The 23,670-nt window shown below is 41.2% G+C and overlaps 1 protein-coding gene across 3 annotated transcripts in view; it reads left to right on the forward strand.

Moving 5' to 3' along the window:
- Window positions 1–23,670, forward strand: part of ptpn13 (protein tyrosine phosphatase non-receptor type 13) — a 256,822-nt gene that overhangs the window by 13,307 nt on the left and 219,845 nt on the right. For all 3 annotated transcript variants that reach the window (XM_078214036.1, XM_078214044.1, XM_078214053.1), the window contains exon 2: window positions 23,237–23,356. In XM_078214036.1, coding sequence (XP_078070162.1) covers window positions 23,242–23,356 — 115 coding nt within the window. In that variant the 5' untranslated portion in view covers window positions 23,237–23,241. The remainder of the gene's footprint in view (window positions 1–23,236; window positions 23,357–23,670) is intronic.

The raw sequence follows: 23,670 nt of genomic DNA on the forward strand, positions 1-23,670 counted from the left end.
ATTGAGCTGCCGGTCCTGTCCCTCCCTTAGCCATGTTTCAGTAATTGCTATAATATCCCAATCCCATGTAGCCATCCATGCCTTGATTTCATCTGCCTTGCCCGTCAGGCCTCTTGCATTGAAATAAATACAGTTTAATCTGGACTTCCCTTGCTTTTTGTCCTGCTTTTGCCTGATCTGTCTAGTACTAGGATTACTGACATTGTCTTTACTATTTAATGTATTCTCTTTAACTTCTGTGTTGTCTTCAACCTTCTCTTCTGTCTCCCTATTGCTTTGGATCCCACCCCCCTGCCAAACTAGTTTAAACCCTCCCGAGTGGCTCTAGCAAATCTCCCCGCCAGGATATTAGTCCCCCTCCAGTTCAGGTATAGCCCGTCCTTCTTGAACAGGTCAGCCCTTCCCCAGAAAAGATCCCAATGACCCAAAAATCTAAATCCCTGTCTCCAGCTCTCAAGCCATGCGTTCATCTGCCTAATCTTCCTATTCCTACTCTTACTAGCACGTGGCACCAGTGGTAATCCAGAAATTACTACCTTCAAAGTCCTGCACTTTTAGCGTTCTGCTTAACTCTCTATATTCACACTTCAGGACCTCATCCCTTTTCCTACCTATGTTGTTGGTACCAATATGTAAAGCGACCTCTGGCTGCTCACCCTCCCCTTAAGAATGTCCTGCAACCGCTCAGAGACGTCCTTGACCCTGGCACCAGGGAGGCAACACACCATTCTAGAGTCTCGATCATGGCCACAGAAACGCCTGTCTGTGCCTCTAACTAGCGAGTCCCCGATTACTACTGCTCGCTTGCTCTTTGCCCGACCCTGCTGTACAGCAGAACCAGGTGTAGTGCCACAGGCCTCGCTGTTGCTGGTATTTAATCTGATGTCCTTTTGTAACTTAACATTTGAAATACAGGAATATTTCATGGCATATTCTGCTGGTGCAGAATATATTCTAGCTTTCAATAAATGAGCCCCATCAGTGTTCTATCTACACACTTTTTTATTTGTTTGATCTATAAAAATGATCAGTATATTATAAAGACTGTTGCGAGGTTCTCTGGAGACCAGGTATCGCCAAAAACCTCAGCCAATATGAAGACTCATGAAGCCAGTGTCCTGGTTAAAGATGTATCTTTATTTGACCAATGATCGATGGGAGAATGAGCATTGGACAGTTTAATGCCTTGCTAAAAGAGAAGGCCTTGAGCATTCCAATACCACTGAGATTACAATGCTTCAGATAGATCAATTATACATTTCTCAAGTATACCTTATCCTGCCTTCCGTTTGTTACAAACCAGTCATTTTCAGTACAAATCAATCATTGTTAATACCTGTCGTATACTTTAGCCAATTGCATTCTACCCTCTGACATCATGGGATTTCATTGGTCTGTAGAATCCGGATGCTTCCTCCCCTATTGCGGATGTTTCTTCCTCTATTGCCTAGCAACCCTGGATGCTTAGCTACAAAGGTCAAGGTTAATGTTCTCAGCAACTCTTTGGTGAGTTAATGTTCTCACCAATGTCAATGGCCGAACCAGACGGATGTAGATTCTCATATCTGAGAAGACATGCCTTATCTGGAGAGTGTGAACAGCCCTATTCATAATGGGGCTCTGAGAACATTACTGCTAGTAACTTTCGCTGATAAGAACTTGCGCATTCTGTGGTTTCACTGTTCTGAAGAATGTGGTTCATGTCAATATGTCTTTTATCCCATTAGGCTTTGTGGTAACCTGCTTTTGGCTAAAATGTGCAAATTGCTTTAAACATTTTTAAATACCAAAATTCATGTTAAAATCAGAAATATTTGTTCAAATCTCATACTTAGTTGAATATCTTACTGTGTTCATACTGTTTTTCGTGTAGACAGTTTCCATGTTAGACTGAGAGTCTGATCTGAGGTCATTTCACTTATTGCTAGTATTTTATTAGTGACATAAATCCCTGATTATTTGAAATTTCTCTAACCTGCGAATTTCTCCAACAAACGCAATGCATTGAAACCACCAATTCACACCTTCGATATTGTAATTTGTTTTATGTCCAATTAATAACCATTGCATGTGAAATTATTTTAGATTATAGTACCTCAGTGGAGTTTTCATCTACAGATGTGAATTCCATGCTATACATGTTAAACCTTTCATATATTTGCTAATCTGCGCAATTTAAATGCCATCCACATCTTGTTCTTTTCAATCATGGCTTTCATTATTCTCCTGTGTCTGGCCTTCTCCTGCAACAGTTGATAACTCCTTCCAAAAAAAATCCTTTAATTCTTGAACCAAAATTATTAACAACCTGTAGCTGTTTCTGAATTGATTCTTAAATATGTGCTCAAAGGGATCGTACTTCCAGTGCCCTGTGTGTGACTTTTAATTATGCAGATTTTGCTGAAGGATGAACATTGTGGTTCTGTATTGAAAAATAAGTACATTCTGTATTGTCATAATGAAATGACTGGATTCTTCTGAGTGTGACATCCAGTTTTGATGCAAATGTGGGTTTCCTGGCACCATGGTGTGTAATCGGATAAGTATTTTGCTGTTACAATGGGATTATTTCAGACATGAAGTTAGCACAGAAACAGAATGTGGGGTAGGTTTGTATTCCGGTAATAAGCATCATATCTGATTTAGTGACAAATGATAACTGAATGGATGAGGGGGCAGAGGAAATGATTCACTCTCTTATTTGGAGCAAATTGAACTGTGTGTGGCTGGGGAAGGGATCCATGACTGGAGATTTTCCGGTCCCCACATTTTTAGCTTCAAATTGGAAGTGGTTTTTTTTCAGTTACTTGAGCTTGATCCCAAACCTAGGACTTGGTCTCTTGCCTCACAGTAAATTGCTTGTGATAGTTAACACAGTAAATCCAAGTACAAAGAAGGAAGCAATTAAATCTGAGGAATACATTATTTTTAAAATATATAAATAATCTTGATTGTCAAGGGAAGCAGTAATTGAATTTGTATCATTTGGAGGAGGGTTTTTTTTTTAAAGGGCCTATGGTAAGATTAATTTTCTTGTTAAAATTGTGCATTTCAAAAGCCAAATTTACATGATCTGGAATTTTAGGTTTTAAAAATGATAATTGTTTCCTAACTTACTCTTACCTCAACTATGCTCCATTTAGGGTTGGGAGAAGAGAAAAAATGGGTACGATCTTGCCGCCCGTTTACACCACACTCCCGCTTCAGTGAAGATAGAAAATTTGGTGACAAGCCAAATCTCCGTTCATTGCAGCGGGATTGGAAAATCCTGCTGGTGTGAACAGTCGAAAAATTCTGGCCACTGTGTTTTTCAGAGTGTTGCATACTTCTTTTCACTTTCTCCAGATCAAAATAAATTCCATGTGGCTCATGCACACGGTACATATCATGAAATTAACAAAAATGTGCAGGTAAACTATTTGGCCCAATAATGTTGGTCTATATTCTAAGATCTTTCAATGAAGAAAAGCTTACTGTTGGAAATAACTCTTATGCATCTTAACGGGAGATCAGAAGTACAATTCTGGATTGAGAAGGGCTTAGACATTCTGCACTCTGGAATGGCTGCAAAGATGTTCCATCTGGGTTTGTGGGACAAAACAGGTCTTGAATTCTGAGTCTTTGTGCATGTGAATGCTGATTTGACACATGATACACACAAGATAGGAATGGCTTCAAATCCTGTGTCCAAAATGCAGAGAATGGGTGATTTTGCCCAGGCTAAGTCAGGTTCCTGGTAATATAGCATGTCCTAGTAAATGTCATAAAACAAATACGCTTTCAATATGGATGGAATGCCTTCCAGCTTAGATTCACATCTGTGTACATTTTAAGTTGGGCCAGTAATTATTGCTGTCAGTGTCTCTGCTCTGATGACTGGAGTAAAACAGCTGTGTGTCCTCCCACAGTCAAATATGGCCACCATTCTCCAGAATTAGTCTGAGGAAAGAAGTTTCAATTGTCCCAAATTTTTTTTACAATAAGACGAGAAATAACAACTTTTTTTTCTGATATTGTTATTGCCTGTTTAGCTAATAAGTGAAAATTGCAACTCTGTTCAACCCACTTAATTTTGCTGATTCATTGGACTAACAATCTGTAGCATGAAATCATAATTGCATCCCGTTCCAAGAAACATTTACACTGGAGACAGTTAAATTCCATTCTTAATTGAATCAAAAATGGGTATAATATTTCTTGACCTTTACAATCAAATTACAACAATTTTGCCACTCAGCATTATATGTGATGACATTATATGTGATGACATTCTTTTTGGAATGCAGTGATTATTTCCTTTCCTGGAGCATTTGTTTCTTAGAGAGTGTAAAAAAAACAAATGTTAACTAACAGAACCAACAATGGCAAACTCAGCAAAGTCCTCCTTACTAACATCTGGGACTTGTGCCAAAATGGGAGAGCTGTCTCACAAACTAGTCAAGCAACAGCCTGAAATTGTCATACTTATGGAATCATATCTTACAGATAATGTCCTGATCCTCCGCATCATTATTCCTGAATATGTCCTATCCCACTGGCAGGACAGACCCAGCAGAGGTGACGTCTCATGGCGCCTCTTCAAACTTGGGCAAGGAAACCTCCTGCTGATTGCCACATATTATATTCCTCAAAAGATGAATCAGTAGTGCTTCATGTTGAACACCACTTATCCTCACCAATCTGCCTGCCACAGATGCATCTGCCCATGGCAGGAGTGAACATTGCGCAGTCCTTGTGGAGGCAAAGTCCCATCTTCACATTGCAGATACCCTCCATTGTCTTGTGTGACACTACCATTACGTTAAATGGGATAGACATCAAACAGATCTAGCAACTCAAGATTGAGGCACCATGGGCCGTTGGCAGCAGCAGAATTGTACGTAACCACAATCTGTAACCTCATGGATTGGCATATCCCTCACTCTACCATTGCTTCTAAGCTAGGCGATCAACCCTGATTCACCTGAAGAGTGCAGGAGGACATGCCAGGAGAAACACCAGGCATACCTGAAAATGAGGTGTCAACCTGGTAAAGCTATGATACAGGACTACTTGCATGCCAAACAGCACAAGCAGCAAATGATAGACGGGGCTAAGCGATTCCACAACCATTGGATCAGATCTAAGCTCTGCAGTCCTGACGTACCCAGTAGTGAATGGTGGTGGACAATTGAGCAACTCCCTGAAGGAAGAGTCTCCATAAATATCCCCACCCTCGATGATGGAGGAGCTCAGCACAGCAGTGCAAAAGATGAGGCTGAAGCATTTGCAACAATCTTCAGCCAGAAGTGTCAAGTGGGTGATCCATCTTGGCATCCTCCGGTACTCCCCAGCATTACAGTTGTTAATCTTCTGTCAATGTGATTTCACTCTACATGATATCAAGTAATGACTGAAAGCATTGGATACTACAAAGGCTATGAGCCCTGACAACATTCTGACAGTACTGAAGCTTTGTGCTCCTGAACTTGCCGTGCCCTAGTCAAGCTGTAATGGTACAGCTACAACACTGGCATCTACCCGGCATTGTCAAAAATGTCCTTGTCCTTGTTCACAAGAAACAGGACAAATCAAATCTGGCCAATTACAACCCCCATCAGTCTACTCTAAATCAGTAAAGTGATGGAGGGAGTCATCAATAGCCCTACCAAGTGGCACTCAGCAATAACCTGTCCACTGATGTTCAGTTTGGATTCTGCCGAGGTAGCTCAACTCCAGACCTCATTACAACTTGGTTTGAACATGGACAAAAGAGCTGAACTCCAGAGGTGAGTTGAGAGTGACTGCCCTTGGCATCAAGGCAGCATTTGATGGAGGATGGCATCAAGGGGCCCCAGCAAAATTGGAGTCAATGGTAATCAGGGGGGAAAACCCTCCAATGGTTGAAGTCATATCTGGCACAAAGTAAGATGGGTTGTGGTGATTGGAGACAATCATCTCGGCTCCAGGACATCACCACTACAGGAGTTGCTTAGGGTACTGTCCTGGGCCCAACTATCTTCAGTTGCTTCATCAATGAACCTCTGTCCATCATAAAGTCACAAGTGGGAACGTTTGCTGCTGATTGCACCATTCACGGTGACTCAGATACTGAAGCAGCTCGTGTCCAAATGCAGCAAGACCTGGACAATATCCAGGCTTAGGCTAAAGAATGACAAGTAACATTTGCACTACACAAGTGCCAGGCAATGACCATCTCCAACAAGAGAGAATCTAACCATTCCCCCATGGCATTCAATTGCATTACCATCACTGAATCCACTACTGTCAACATCCTGGGAGTTACGAATGACCAGAAACTGAACTGGACTAGCCATATAAATACCGTGGTTACAAGAGCAGGCCAAAGGCTAGGAATCCTCTGGTGAGTAACTCATCTCCTGACTCCCCAAAACCTGTCTTCCATATACAAGGCACAAGTCAGGAGTGTGATGGAATACTTTCCGCTTACCTGGATGACTGCAGCTCCAACAACACTCAAAGTTTGACACCATCCAGCCTGCTTGATTGCTACCTTTTCCACGAACGTTCAATCCATCCATCACCAATGAACAGTGGCAGCAGTGTGTACCATCTGTGAGAGGCACTCCAGGAACTCACCAAAGTTCCTTCAACAGCACCTTCCAAACCCACAACTGTGGTGAACATCCAGAAGAACAAGGGCAGCAGATACCTGGGAACACCACCAACTGGAAGTTCCCCTTCAAATCACTCACCATCCTGACTTGGGAATATATTGTTCCTTCACTGTTGCTGGGTCAAAATCACGAAATTCCCTCCTTAACAGCATTGTGGGTGTACCTACACCTCGGGGACTGCAGTGGTTCAAGAAGGCAGCTCACCACCACCTTCTGAAGGGTAACTAGGGATGGCAATAAATGGTGGCCTAGCCAGCGACGCTAACATCCTGTAAATGAATAAAAAATACTAAAACTCGGTAACAGAATTTATTACCAAGATTGATTTGAAGAAGACACGCAACAAGACCCGGGTTTAAATTGCTGAAGCTCTAGTTTATGTTACAAATCAGTTTTTACGATTGCATCCCACCAGTTCATTTGGTAAGTGGACTTCTGGAACAGAACTGAAGTGTACAAGCCAGGAAAACTCCAGTCTGATACCCAATTTGCCATTTCAGAACACACAATACACAGCCGTTCTTTAAAGCAGAATCATGTTCCTAATCTCTACTGCATGATTAGGATTGCTTTCTTCTACCTCATAATGTGCAGATACTATGCCACTGAAATCTTAAATTCATATGTCTTTATATCTTTGAGGTTAATTTTGACTTCTCAAATGTTGACCTCCATTCTGTAGCCCTCAACTCATCAGCACTTCAGCGCTGCACTGCATCTTGACCTATTTTGAGTATTTATCAGGGAAATTATTTTTCTGGCATGTGCTGTCTTGATGAGGCCCTGTTGGTGATCTGGAACCATGTGGAATCTATTTTAAAAGGCGTGGCTAAGATTGAGCTAGAGGGATTTCACAGTATTTCTTGTAAGCCTACTTGTAACACTAATAAATAACCTTTAAGAAGTAATGGAGGATATTAGCGCCTGTATCAGTGTAGCTTAATAAGAATTGACACTTTAAGGAGAGGATAGGGAAAATCACCCTGTGCTTTTGGGATTAAATCCCTGTGGTTTGGAATTCTCTTCCTGAATGCTGCTGTAGCTCCACTTTTTTACAAGGTTCTCTTTAAAAGCTGTTTGTGCGTTTGATCCTCCCAACTAATATCTTGTTCTTTGGCTTGGCATTTGTTGTTGCCCTATGCCTTTTTGAAATACTTTGGGATGTTTTAATGACTGTATAAATGCATGTTGTTGCTACTTTTACAAACACAAGTAAATATTGCTCTAATGTAGCTAAAGTGAAAATATGGACTTGAATATTGTGCTTTTTGTTGCAAGGTTGGGTGGATTGGCCATGCCAGATTGCCCCTTGGTGTCCCAAGATGTGTAAGTTAGATGAATTAGCTATGGTAAATGTGTGGGGTTGCAGGAATGGGGTGGGGGAGAGGGCCTGGGTAATATACTCTTGTCGGAAAATTGGTACAGACTCGATGAGCCAAATGGCCTCTTCTGCACTGTAAGGATTCCAAGAAATCATGCCTCCATGATCTGGAAGGGATAATTTGCTCTGGGAGGTTACAGAACTCCTGTCTAGCAATTACCTCAGCTGCTGTAACTTGTGTAGTGAAATTTATAAAGACTTGCATCACATCTTCAATCTTATCAGCGTTGTGGAATTAATGCAAGACTGATTGAACAGTGAAAATAATTCTAGATTTTACATCATAAGTAGCACAATGAAAAATAAAAATCCCATGATATATTACAAAGTAGATTATATTTAGAAATAGTTATGTGGTTTCTAAAGTCCAGGCAAAATCGACCTGCTGTGATTTTATGTACTTGAAAATGTCCACATCTAACAGTGAAAGTCTCTTTTTGATGCTAGAGTTATCTAGTCATACTGCTGGGATACCTATTTATTACTTTTAAAAATGGCTTATGTTACTAAAAGTTCCATAGAATGCAAATAAAAAATTTCAGCACAAGTCCCCTTTTTATTCAGTTAGTAAGTAGTAAACATCTGTGTCTCATGCTGTGTACACATTCATGATTTACCCCATCTTAATTAAACTAGATCAAAGCTCCAGTTAGACAAATAGGAGCCTGACAGTTATTTTGGATGCTGCAAAAAACATAGGGTGCATTTCAATTTGTTTAATAGATTTTAATAATACGTACCTCAATCTTAGGATATGTTTTCACTCTTCAGTCAGTAGTACAATCCAAATCACATTGTCATTCACTTGGACTTCACATTACATTTTGTAAAATCCTAATTTGTGGCTCCAGAAGTCTTCCTTCAAAATCTTCCTGCAAATGTGTTGAAGATTCATTCCTCTGCCATATTTTAGAGAGATTTTTGTAAGAACTTCCATCAAGAGCGCACAGGGATAGTCTGTATGCAAGGGGTAGCAAGGTAGACGGTGATATTGAAGAATTGGTGAAAAGTTGTGAAGTCTGTCTCAGAATGAGAAATTATCTACCTTAGGCTTTTGTCTTTCCATGGTAAAAGCACAAAACCATGGGAATTAATGCACGTCGATTTCTCTGAGGTAGCAGGGAGAGAGTTGGTTTTGGTAGAAAGGGAAAGCAAGTGGAAAAATGATGAGTCTATGCTGAATATCGCAAGTGCCAATCTATTGTGGTTTTGAGATGTTGTTTTGCAATTTGTGGGTTGCCAGAGGTGTTTGTGTCAGAAGAGTTTGAAATATTTCTGAGTAAGAATGAGGTCAAGCATATTCTAGCACTCTAGCATCATCAAATGGTGCTGCAGAAAAAAAGTGGACACACTGTGAAGACGTCTTTGCAGAAGTATTTGCTAGGTAAGATTTCTATGCTTTTCTTTGACACAGGCTAGACAGTTCTCTACCCTCATACAGAATAACTCAATCTATAACAGGCTGCCCATCTTATGAGTTGGTGTTTAAGCACACTACTAGGACAAGATTTAGTTTGCTCAAGTCTGATGCCAATAGCAAGGTAAGAGAAAAGCAAGAAAACGTGAAAATGAGTCATGTTACACCAGGCATGAAATTTGAAAGTTCAATGCTGGACAGATGGTCATGGTGAAAAACCACCAAGTTGATAGGTGCATTCACATATCCGGTGAAGCTCGGAGAGAAACTCCATCAGTGTCTTGTAGACAGACTTCTACAGTCAACATGAAAGTCCAAAAGAAACTAAAAGTTTGTTGGTATCACAGAATCCAACAGTGGAGCAATGTAAGTCAGGGTTTCGATTAAAATAAATCAATCAATGCCGCAGTCCCAACTATTAAATGCAGTTGATAGTCAAAGTCAAAAATTTCTAGAGGCTGGTGTAAATAAAATTAGTTCAATAACAGGTGCTTACACTGAGTCACCCTGGTAAGTCTTATCCCAGTGCAATACAAATAGCTTTGCTTCAATAAAATGCTGGAGTCTCCTGCCCAACAACCTGGACAGTTGGAAGACATGCAAACAAGCAGTGGGAAGCTGTAGCTGGGGATGCACACAAGGACATAAGTTAGGAACAGGAGTAAACCATATGACTATCAAGCCTTCTGCTTTCTTTGCCATTCAATATGGGGCGACAAGGTGGCACAGTGGTTAGCACTGCTGCCTCACAGCACCAGGGACCTGGATTCAATTCCCAGCTTGGGTCGCTGTTTGTGCAGAGTCTACATGTTCTCCTCATGTCTGTGTGGGTTTCCTCCAGGTGCTCTGGTTTCCTCCTACGGTCTGAAAGATGTGCTGGTTAGGTGCATTGGCCATGCTAAATTCTACTTCAGTGTACCTGAACAGGCGCTGGAGTGTGGCGACCAGGGGATTTTCACAGTAACTTCATTGCAGTGTTAATGTAAGCCTACTTGTGACACTAATAAATAAACTTGATCATGGCTGACCTTGGACTTCAACTCCACTTGCCAGCTTGCTGCCCATTTCCCTTGATTCCCTGAGGGACCAAATATTTGCCTATCTAGCCTTAGCCTGTGACGGAGCATGCACAACCCTCTGGACTAGAGAATTCCAAAGATTCACAACCCTCCTGAGTGACAAAATTTCTCCTCCAGTCGGATCAAAGTGATTGACTTCTTATCTTGCGGCTGTGTCCTCTTGTTCTAGATTCCCAAGCCAGCGGAAACAACCTCTGTGTCTTATCTTGTTAACCCCTTCGGAATGTTGTATGTTTCAACAAAATCACCTCTCATTCTTCTAAACTCCAGAGAACATGGGCTCCATTTACAAAGGGTCACCTGGACTCGAAATATCAGCTCTTTTTTCTCACAGATGCTGCCAGACCTGCTGAGATTTTCCAACGTTTTCTCTGGGTTCCATTTACTCATTTATTTGGTAGTTAGTGGGAAGGAAAGTTGATGGCCATGGCATGGGGTTGGGCAGTGTTGTGGGAACATTCCAAAGCTCGCTGCTACTATTGGTGGGGTGCTGGTTGCCCAGCTGCGATTGGGGAGAGAATGAGTAATCCATTATAGGGGAAGATATTGGAGGTGTTGACAGCCTTAAAAGTGGATAAATCTCCAGGTCCAGATGAATTGTGCCCTAGGCTGCTGTGGGAGGCAAGGGAGGAGATTGCAGGGGCTCTGATCTAAATTTTCAATTCCTCTCCGGCCACGGAGGAGGTGCCAAATGACTGAAGAACAACTAATGTGGTTCCGCTATTTAAGGAGGGTGTAGAGAAAAACCAGGGAACTACAGACCAGTAGTCTCACATCAGTGGTAGGAAAACTATTAGAGAAACTTCTGAAGGAGAGCATCTATTTCCACTTGGTGAGGCAAAGTTTAATCAGGGATAGTCTACATGGCTTTGTCAGAGGGAAGTCATGCCTCTCAAATTTGATTTGTTTGAGGAGGTGACCAGGCGTGTAGACGAGGGCAATGCAATCGGTGCAGTTTATATGGATTTCAGCCAATCCTTTGACAAGGCTCCACATGGAAAACTTGTAAAGAAGGTAAATTCACATGGGATACAGGATAATTTGATAAAGTGGATTCAAAATTGGCTCAGTTGTAGGAGACGGAGGGTGATGACAGAAGGCTGCTTTAGTGACTGGAAGCCAGTGTCCAGTGGCGTACCACAGGGATGTGTTGGGGCCCCATATTATTCGTCATCTCATCTCCAGTTTAATGGTATCTACCACCTCCTCCATCCACTGAGTGCGTCGGGGGTGCACCTGATTTCCACTTAAACAGGATTAGTAGTTCTGCCAGGACTGTAGTGAAAAGTACAAAATTCGCTTGGAATTTCAGCAGCGGCGGATTTAAAGGCACGACCCCAAACAGGACAGCCTGGGGGGGATGCACTTATGTCTTGATCTAGCGTTGCTGCAATCGTCTCAAATATCGATGTCCAGTAGTTATATAATGATGGATGGGCAAGCTCAGTAAGAGGGTGGCGGGAGCTTGCCAGCACTGTTCACAAATGGGGCTTGTGCCCAGGTACATTCTAGAGAGTCTAACCCTAGTTAGATATGCTCTGTGAAGGAGTTTACATCACACCCAGCTTGGCACACATTGAGGAGGAGTGTACTCACTGCAGCACCATGTCCCAATCCTTCTCCAAGAACTCCTCCCCCAGATCTCACTCCCATAAAGATTTAACTGATAGAAAGTTTTGTTGGGACAGAATTTGAGAATAAAGAATAGAAATGATACCACGCATAGTAATAGAAGGCACTAAGAAGGTGCCAATGGAGGCAAGAGTTGAGAGTGTCGGAAATTGAGGGTCAGCCCTATGCACACAGTCTCGAATTTGCAAGTATCTGAAAAAGTGCGTTGCGGGTAAAGCAAATTTATCCACCACCTGCTGGAATGACGCAAACACACCGTCCACATACAAGTCCCAGAATGTTCTGATCCTGTGCTTGACCCATATGTTGAAGGTACCATCCAAAACAGACGGAGGCAAAAAATGGTTAGAGGCCAGTGACCAGGCCTGAAACCCAAAGTGGCGTCTAAATTGCATCCAAATTCTAAGAGTTGACTTGACAAGTACACTCCTAATATACTGGGAGAAGGAAAAATTTACCAGGGAACATATCAAGGCAGCCAGGGAAGACAGAGCACAGGAGGAGGATTCTAACTGCAGCCAACAAGGAACCTCCAGTTGCCTCTCTCTCTGCACCCAACGCACTATCGCTCTCATTTTGGTTGCCCAATAATGAAATAGAAAATTGGGCAATCCCATACCCCCCTCCCGTTTAGGGCTTTGCAAGACTGTCCTCCGCATTCTTAGGTTTTTCCTATTCCAGACAAAGCTTGAAATGAGCCGATCAAGTCTGTGAAAAAAGGATTTGGGGATGAACACCGGGATGCACTGAAAGAGATATAAAAACTTAGGTAGTATGTTCATCTTCACCGCATTGATACGGTCCACTAACGATGATGGGAGGATGGACCAACGTTTGAGGTCCTGTTCTGCCACCTATGAGTGGAGTAAAGTTAGCTCCAAAGAGCTCACTAAATTTGCTACTCACTTGCACTCCCAAGTAAGTAAACTGCCTAGTGACAATCTTGAAAGGCAGGGTGTGGAGCGGGAGGCTACGAGCCGCTCATTCAAAGGAAGGAGCTCACTCTTATTCAAGTTCAGCTTGTACCCCGAAATACGACCAAACCTCTCTAGTATAGATAAGACTTTGGGAATCGAGTTGGACGGGTCGCCAACATACAATAGTAGGTCGTCTGCTTGATTCCCTCCCGACCAATCCCCACCACTCGTTTGCTGTTGCAAAAAGCCGCAGCAAGAGGTTCAATGGCAAATAACGGGAGAGGGGGCATCCTTGTCTAGTGCCCTGGGACAAAGGGAAAAATGCTGAATGCACATTGTTTGTCTGGATTGAGGCTAGAGGGGCGGAGTACAGTATTTTGATCCAGGAGATGAGCTTTGGGCCGAACCCACCAAGAGCATAAAATGAATAATCCCATTCCACCTGATCAAATGCTTTTTCAGCGTCCAGCGAGATTAACATCTCTGGTAGCTTGGAGGTGGCAGACACATATATAATGTTAAACAGCTGCCGAATATTCGAGTACGTTTGTCTATTTTTTAATGAACCCAGTCTGGTCAGGCGAGATGATAGAGGGCAGAATGTCCTCCAAGCAAATGGCCAGAATCTTAGAGATCAGTTTGAGATCCACATTCAGCAATGAGATCGGTCTATAAGAACTGCAGATTTGGGGGGAATGTAGCTGTACCAGGAGGCTGGAGCACTAGATTTAGATTTACCTTTGTAGCTAAGATCGCTTAGAGTAATGTAATGGACAAAGAAACTTACTGTAATGGTGTGGTTACTATAAATTCCCTGTTGACTAGTTTTTGTATTCTAAATCACAGAATTGGCTAAATCCAAATCCAAATCTATTTTGTTAATTGTTGAATACAAAATGGTTGATTTTTAGTACTATCGGCTTAATCAAATAACAATTGTTAAGTTGTCCCACTCTTGGCACAAATTAGAATTCAAACATTGGACTTGGTTTGAGGACCTCTATGCACTTGCACTATAGGGGAACTCATTGCTAATTCATAACAATTAATATGATGTGCCTTACATAACTGAGAAAGACAAAATTACTGTTACTTGTGCAGTTACTCAGAATTTTTGGTTCAGGAAGTTATAATTTCAAGTGTATGTATAAATCAAAGTCTAATGCTGAGTTCCATTGTTGACCTTGGCTCTTGTGTTCGCACTCTTGTCCCTTGAGTAAGAAGGTTGAGGGTTTAAGCAACACTCCAGGATTTGTGCGTATAATCTAAAGTGATGCTTCATTAAGGTACCAGCAAAGTGCTGTACTGCTGGGAATGTGATCATTGGGAGGTAATGTTAAACTGAAACCTCTTTTGCCTGTTCCCATGGACAGCAAAGATCCTAAGGCACTACTTGAAGATGAATAGGGAATTTAGCTAATTTCTTAGCTAATATTCTTTCCAAAAAGTAGATTAAATTTGCCATGTGTTTCCTTTGTATTCAAAATAACCATGTTTTTCTACATAACAATACTGAATAACAAAGTAAGTCATTATTTGTGACATTTGTGGGAAATATAGAATGCTGCTACTTAAATCCAATTTACTCCCTGAGAATATTTTGTTTGGTTCGTTGATTTTCTGACTTCATACATGAGACATAAAATGAAATTCCAGAATCATTACTCTACCTTCACAGTTTGTATGCATTACAGTAAATATTGTGTTATCTGGCACTCTACCAACCAGAATCTCTACTAACCGGAATTTCTGATTTTCCGCTAACACTAATCGTCACTTACCAACTGGCAGCAATTACCAAGTTATCTGGAACCCCCGTACCTATATACTTCATTACTTTATGCTTTAATTTATGTTTGAATGTACTGTTGAAAAGTAAAAGTAAAAATAATACAGCTCTTTACTTCCTGAGCACTTGTAAATTGATTTATGTTACAAATATGGCATTGTATTATTGTATTGCATTAGTAAGTTAAACTCGTCATTGACTGGTATTTTTGATTAATTGGCACCACCCATTTCCCGCACATGCCAGATAATAAAGATTTTTAATGCACTTTGATATAAATGGAACAGAATAACAATATTCCTCTTTAACTAGCTTCTATCTAGTCAACTTAGAATTTAATCTTCTATCGGTTTCATATAACTGAAATCGATATTCTTTGCCCTCTTTACAGCAGGTGAAGATATTTGTCTTTGTTGGCCACATAAGTGCATATTTTGAAACTTTGAGGCTCTATATTCAATCCTTAATTCCATTAAGTTCCGTGTGAGCCGAGTGTCTGATGCTGACAGATCTTGGTGTTCTGATTTGGGATTTATCTACTAATGAAGCAACAGTGCTAACAAGAACTCTTTTTTCCTAACCTGCAGGCTACAACATCCACTTGGGGAAAATACCATTTTCCTGCTTGCTCCCCATACCTTCTTAATGTAATTGTCCATTTTGAATGCTATCGTCAATTTAATACCAGCCACTATATTTCACATTCCAATAAACCTTCTGTATGAAAAGAAAATGCATGAAGTAAATGCTAATTTTGGGATAGTAGGATCTTGTCTTCAGTTTACCTGCCATTGATTTAGTCTTGGTGTATCCATTATATTACTTTGAATGCCTCTAGTAATCTTCTGCTGACAATCCCTGTTATAAATCCTTCGTTAATCTTGTAACTCTGATCTCTCAAGGCTGGTATCATCATAGTAAATCTGTTTTGTTCTTCAGTGCTATTATAACCCTTCTTAAAGAAAAGAGCCAAAAGTGACTTCATTTTCAAAATGCAGAACAAGTAATCTTGATGCTTAGTTTTTCTATTCATTTCCACCTGACATAAAGCTCAATTAGGTTGCTAGATCTTCAAGAGCTGCTGAAGATTTCGGGGCAAGCCCAGCACTTATCCCATTTATTGTCAGTGATTTTCTTGATGGGATATTTCAATAGGCACAAATAAGAACATAAGAAATGGGAGCAATTCATCTCCTGATGTACAATATGATCATGGCCGATCTTTTGCCTCAGATCTACTTCTCAGCTTATAGCCATTGATACCATTTATGTTTCATCATCTGAAATTTCCTCATCCTTTCAAAAGATAAAACCTGGATTTGCAGGTCTGCATGATTCAATAACAAATGGTATTGTAAAAGTAGATGCACTCTTCCACTGAGAGGTGCGGTGGCTGAGAAAGAGTGAGGCTTAATTTCTTTCTTGATGGTGCTGTTGTTGACTGTGCAGAAAACTGCAACAAATTGAAGGTTGTTTTTTGATTTGATTTATTATTGTTGCGTATTAGTATACAGTGAAAAGTATTGTTTCTTTCGAGCTGTACAGACAAAGCATACCGTTCATAGAGAAGCAAAGGAGATGGTGGTGTTACAGTCATAGCTAGGCTGTAGAAAAAGATCATATTAAAATAAGGTAGGTCCATTCAAAATTCTGATGGCAGCAGGGAAGAATCTGTTCTTGAGTCAGTTGGTACGTGTCCTCAGACTTCTGTATCTTTTTCCCAACGGAAGAAGATGGAAGAATGTGTGTCCCTGGACATACTTTTGGCTCTTTTCTGTAAGAAGGGTTATAATAGCACTGAAGAACAAAACAGACTCACTATGATGATAACCACACTCCAAGCGGGTAGTAGGGGGGTGGGTCTACAATGAAAAATTCAAGTTAATAGCTCCATTTGTTTTTTATACATTGTTTGAAAAACAAAAAAAAGGTTAGATATGTACAAGCAGAAAGTCATGAAGTATGCCAACATAATTCATTTGATGTGTTTGTATTTCAAGAGCAGCATGGGGTCTTTAATTATGCTGGCTGCTTTTCCGAGGCAGCGGGAAGTGTAGATGGAGTCAGTGGATGGGAGGCTGGTTTGCGTGATGGACTGGGCTTCGTTCACGACCCTTTGTAATTTTTTTGCTGCCTTGTAACTGTAGCTGGAATGAATCAGAAATTGTGCATGCACTCCAGAATGGGAATACATGGCAGTGTTCACATTCTTATTCTAACAAAAATCTGGTCGTGTAGTAAAAAGCAAAGTGCAGAGTTTTTGATTGGAACATGTTTTAGTCATTTATGTTTAGTCTGCAGTGGTACTGCTTATTACCTCTCATTTCCTCAAATAAAATTTGCCACTTAAGTTTCAAGTACTAATGTCAAATATATATGCATGGATAGCTGCACTCCAAACGGGTAGTAGGGAGGTGGGTCGACAATGAAAAATTCAAGTTAATAGCTCCATTTGCTTTTTGTACATTGTTTGAAAAACAAAAATAAAGGTTAGATATGTGCAAGCAGAAAGTCATGAAGTATGGCAACATAATTCATTTGATGTGTTATTTGTATTTCAAGAGCAGTCCGCAGTACTCCCTTGAGCCCCGCTGCTCAGAGATGGTTTTTGGCTGATAATAGTCACCAACAGATAGAAAGGCTGCATCTTTTGGTCCTTCGGATCAGGCACAATCAGGGACTTGACCAATGACAACAGAAAGCAGAGCCTGACCTGCTTTGTAGGTAGCTGGGAGTGTGTGCATGCATGCACATGTGCATGTGTGTGTCAGTCAAAGTGGGTGGTGGGAAGGGGAGCTGGGGTGGTGGAGGCGGTCTGGGAGAAGATGGGGAAAGAGTGGAGGAGAGGAGTATGTGGGTCCAGGGAGTTTGGGCCTAACACAGTGGTGTTAGACAGGTTTTTTAATCAGTAAGGAAATGAAGTTGAGATTATGACATCAGATCAGGAATGATTTCATTGAATGGCAGAGCTGACTCAATGAGCCAAATGGCCTACTTCTGCTCCTGTATCTTTTGGGGAGCCAACTTGAAGCAAAGTGGGCTTGAGGAAAGCCTAGAAAACCTGATGGGGGAACAGAAAGTTGGTGACACTGTTCTACGGGTCATAAGGGCAAAAGTACCCTTTGGAGGACTGGTGTTCTGCTTGGCATAGCCGAAGATCTGAAATTGTGCTGGGAAGGTGAAGTTTGAGATCCAAATGAAATGAGTCTCAGAAGGTGAGATTGAAACCCTGGAGGTGTATCCTTGTTGAAGACATCTGAGTGGGAGCAACTTTTGAATAGAATTCCAAGGTGAGATCTTCAAATGTTCGGATTGGAAGCCCTCATGACAATGACGACGTTTTAGTGGGACTGACAGGCTCACAACGTGTCAGACATTGGGTGGGTTGTTGAGAATTTCATGGAATCTACTTCGGCTCTATCTGTTATTTACATATACTTCATACCCTGAATATTAGAGTACAAGAAAGATGTTGTAAATTTATTTTATCTTTCTGAATTTGTGTATGTCTGTGAAGGTATTGCTGGGAGAAAATGAATAGTGTGAATTTGATTCATTTTCTTGTGTTCGTATTAAGATCTTTCCAACCTTACTAACTAGTGATTTGTTTGTGTTAAATGTTCATTAGCAGACTCCTATGAATTTGTTCAGTAGCCTTTCTCCATGGTTTCTTAAAAAAAGAATACAAGTTGGGACCTATCAAGTCAGGTTTCACGCTGGATTTTGACTTATTTGGAAGTACCATCAACTGCGATTGTAACATGTACTACATGACATAAGAACAGAATTTACAGATTCAATTATGGGCCAATGCCTCTTCCTGTTGGGTTGACTTGACTGTGGTGTTTCATCTATTATAATGACTAAGGAAAGTTTTGCAGTGAACACAAGACATTGAACTATCTAAAAGTTTATAATCCTCTAATAAATCAATGCTGCCGTACACTAATATGATGCCATTATTGCCATCTTCAGAACGTTTCCATTGGGATTTTATTGTCCTCCAGGAATAAATAATAAAATGATTTTCCTAACTTTTGGAAGTATTTGGGGTTAAAACTGTGAACTGATGATGTGCAGCCTGCCTGTATTTTCATGTTTTAATCAGTGTAGGAAATAATAGAGATGTTTTTGCAGTACCATTGGTTTTAGTTGGGGAATTTTCACTTTTACAAGATGTCTCACTACATTAGTCAGAATGTTTTGCTGCTGGAGAATAATCCCTCGGCTTAATTACATCGAGTGATTAATTGCTAAGAAAGGAGCAAGCAGTCAACTGTAGTTATGTTATCTACTTGTATAACTGCACCAGCTGGAGAAAGTAGAGTTTTATACATGCTTGCTTTAATATGCATGTTCTGTTCAGCATCCTCAAACTAATACAGTAAATATGAAGTACATTCAAAAGGAAATTGAATCACTTTTTGTCTTTGGTTATTAGTACAGAGATGTGGAGCCAGATTTCATTCTCTGTTTTGAGTGAATGTGCCAGATGGTCATATCCACAGACTGGGGTTTGAACTGGAATTTACTGTACTTCGAAAGCCATTGTAGTGCAGCACCCTGTACAGGGGATCAGGAATGTCTCGGTACAGGGCAAGTAATTATGGTTGAGATTCACTGGGCGTGCGAATCCGTCGTGGGAAACCCAATGGTCTGTTGAATCATGCGTTGGGTCTAAAACTTAAAACCACCCTATCTACCACCATCGGGTTCCCACCATGTTATAGCTGGGGTGGATTCGGGATCTGTCTCCTTGGGAGTTGGGTGGGCTTGGGGCTAGGGGAAACTGTCTTGACCTCTGGAATCCCTGTAATGGGGGTCTAGTGGCTACACTTGCCCTTGTTGCCCTGGGAATGGTGCTGTTCAGTTTCAGGATGTTAAATTCTGACACCATTCTGGGGTAAGACCTTTGAAGTGTCCTGGTCATTTTGACATCCATTTGGACACCTGGCAGCCTTCAAAATCACTGCAGCACTCCATTCCATAATATGGATTGGCCCAGATGTTAAAAGCCATCTTTTAAGTGCTTTTATAGAAATGACCTGTCAGGATTACCCAGGAATTCCCATTGCTTTCTCTCATAACCGACAGTTGCTGTGAAAAACCTTTGAAGTGCTTTGATGGCTACTTTCACTGGGGAGAAACTTTTGCATCCGATATCTGCATTCTTTGAAGTGGTTTGATTGACAGATATCAATTATATGCTAGCAAAGAGTCTTGTTTGTTTTAGTGTCCTTTCATGCTTGAATGTATCTCGAGTGCTTTGTAACCATTGTGGATAGAAAAGAGAAAGTTAAACCTCATAAAATATGCAACCTGTCAATCAAAGGCTGAATATTTATAAACATTGTGGTGGTGGGGGGGGAATGGGGTTGAATATTTTTTAAAATGGCACCCCAACCTCTGTAAAGGTGGGCTGGCCGGCATGTTTCTGGTAATGCATAAATTTAAATGTTCAAGGTGGGTGAATCCCACCTGATGGGTGCTAATGCCAGCTGCAGACATTCAGGTTTCCCGCTGGTGGGAGCACTTGGCGCTTAGTGCGCAAATGGGTGAATTGCACCCAATATCTCTAACCAATCAGATTAAAGAATTGTTAGTGAGTCACTCAGAGTCTGAACCAAGGGGTGTCAGTTGGGATACTTAATTCAACGTCAAATGTCTTATAAATGGAAAGAGAGGTTGAGGGAGGTAAAAGAGGCATAAATGAAACACAAAAAAAACAAAATTAAACTTTTTAAAATCAACGATAATTAAAAAGTTAATTTGTAAAATTTAACTTTCAGTAGCAGAATTTGTTCAGCAGTAAGTAGGACCACAGAGGTCTTGTGGCACAATGGGTAGCGCCCTGTCCCTAAGGCAGAAACTCTGGGTTCAAGTCTGACTGCGGGAGTTGATGGCTAAGAAAGGTGCATTCATAATGCGGTCAAACAAGTTGAATAGCAACTTGTAAAATTATTCCAACATACACCGATGGTGGGTGGTAAGAATGGGAAAGAATCGCTGGTTAGCCATCTGATGGAAAGAAAATGGAGTCCCTGTCATCACCAACCATAGCTCCAGGCTACATCGTTCATGTAAAAGTGTATGTTGCCACAGCAGCTCTGACTCCAATTAGCTTAGCTTGTTGATCAGATGGGTGCCGACAGCACAGGGTTCAATCCCTGTTAAGGCTGGGGTGGATTCAGGATTTGCCTCCTTGCCCTATCACTGGCGGAACCCGTGGTGCTGTGTGTTGAATCTGCCTTTGGGCGGAGAAGTCAAGAAGTAGGACATAACATATAATTTAAAAAATACTTTCACTGAGAGTAGGTATGCATTCGCAATTCATAACACATTATGAAGCATTTACTACACAGAAACAGGCCATTTTTCCAACAGATCCACACAGATGGGATTCACAGGAACCACTTCCATCTTTCTTCATCTAAACCTATCTACATATCCTTTACTTTTTCTCTCATACATACTTAACTTAAGTTCCACTTAAATGCATCTGTTATATATTTCAACTGCTCCTCATTGTAATCAGTTCTGCATTCTGGTTGTTGTACATTTCTGGTGATTCTTTTGTAACTCCTTCAATGTCTTTTTTATGATATGGAGACCAGAGCTTTTCAGAGTGCTCTAACCAGCGTCCTACACAAATTTAACAACTGCTCTGTATATGAAATCTATACATTGAAAAACATAATTGAGTGCTTTTTATGGCCTTATTAAGAAGTTGCAATATAAGTTATCGATTTGTCCACTTGCACCTCCAGATCCCTCCATTCCGCCACTGCATTTGGACACACGTTTTCCCCATTCGTGCAGTTTCCTTAATCCATTTGCTAATTACATTGTCAATTCTACAAGTTTTTAGCATCTTCCTGGATTGTGTCATGTCTGTTATTAATGACATGCCACAAGTTAATGTTATCCTCAGATTTTGTGATTGTACTCCTGATTCCAGAGTTGGTGGTCCCAGCACTGATGGCTATGAAACGCCATTTGCTGCTATTAGGCAATCAGTATCCCATCTTTAAGCCTGAAATCTGTTTCCTGTTTTGTTGCCAACTTTCTATCCAATCTGCTACTTGTCCTTTGACTCTAGATGTTACTGATGAGTCTACTATGCAGTACCTTATGAAAGCCATTTTAGAAATCCAAATATATTATGTCTACTGCATTTCCCTTATCTGCTCTTCCTGTTGACTTTTCAAAGGTTTAAATGAGGTTGATCAAACATGAATACCTCTTTTACCATCCTTGATGACTGCTTTGTATTATATTTTCAGTTTCTATATCATAGCATCCTTACAGTACAGAAGAAGGCCATTTGGCCCATCGAGGCTGCACCGACCACAATCCCACCCAGGCCCTACGCCCGTAACCCCACGCATTTATCCTGTTAATTCCCCTCACACTAGGGATAATTTAACATGGCCAATCAACCTAACCTGCACGTGTTTGGACTGTGGGAGGAAACCGGAGCCCTTGGAAGAAACCCACGGGGAGAAAGTACAAACTCCACACAGACAGTGACCCAAGGCTGGAATTGAACCTGGGTCCCTGGTGCTGTGAGGTAGCAGTATTAGCTACTGTGCCACCCGTATGTATATCTTTCACTATCCCATCTTTGATTAAGGTTTAAATCCTTTATACTACCAATGTTGAACTAGTGTTTTCTGGTGTGGTTTGTGGGTATATCAGATGTATTTAAATATCAAGTGTCTCAGTGAGGTAATGGTATAGGACATCCTTATGAGTGCTGATAACCTCATAGAAATCATAGAAACCCTACAGTACAGAAAGAGGCCGTTCGGCCCATCGAGTCTGCACCGACCACAATCCCACCCAGGCCCTACCCCTATATCCCTACATATTTTACCCGCTAATCCCTCTAATCTACGCATCCCAGGACACTAAGGGGCAATTTCAGCATGGCCAATCAACCTAACCCGCACATCTTTGGACTGTGGGAGGAAACCGCAGCACCCGGAGGAAACCCACGCAGACACAAGGAGAATGTGCAAACTCCACACAGACAGTGACCCAAGCCGGAATCGAACCCGGGACCCTGGAGCTGTGAAGCAGCAGTGCTAACCACTGTGCTACCGTGCCGCCGTACAATAACCTCATGATTATTGTACCGCAAAATCTAGCTCTTGGGTTATGGGAGAAAGTGTGCTGTTCAGACCAGATACTTAAAAAGAACTCTGCTGATCTTGAGCTGGGTGGATTCTCTGGTCTTTTCTAGCACCTGTATTCTAAAACGTATGTGTTCATCAAACAGTCTTTAATATTTTTCCCAATTCTGTTCTGTCTTTTGATTTACAGCATACAATGGTAGAAACATTTCAATGTAGTTCTTAACTGGTTTTCTTTTGACTATCAGATAAAATGCATGTCTCACTGGCTGAGGCCCTGGAGGTTCGGGGAGGACCACTAGAGGAAGAAGAGATTTGGGCTGTCTTAAGTCGAAGCGCAGAATGCCTACAAGATCTGTTTCACAAAGGTATGAGACCATTTAATTTTAACATGTCGATTGAAATGGTTTATATAGAATGTACAGCATGGAAACAAGCTGTTCAGCTTAACTACTTCATGAGCTTCCTCCCATCCCTCTTCACCTAACCCCTTGTATTCCTTTTTCTCTCATATGTTTTTCTGCTATTTTCTTGAATGCCTCTGTGCTATTTACCGCAATTACTCCATGATACGTTTTCTACCACTCTTGGTTTAAAGAATTGCCTATGGTCCCTGTTGGATTTATTAGTGGCTATCTTATAGGTCCTATTTTTTGTCTCCCTACAAACCGAAATACCTCTT

This window comes from Mustelus asterias, chromosome 1, assembly GCF_964213995.1.
Source record: "Mustelus asterias chromosome 1, sMusAst1.hap1.1, whole genome shotgun sequence".
NCBI classification, from domain to species: Eukaryota; Metazoa; Chordata; class Chondrichthyes; order Carcharhiniformes; family Triakidae; genus Mustelus; species Mustelus asterias.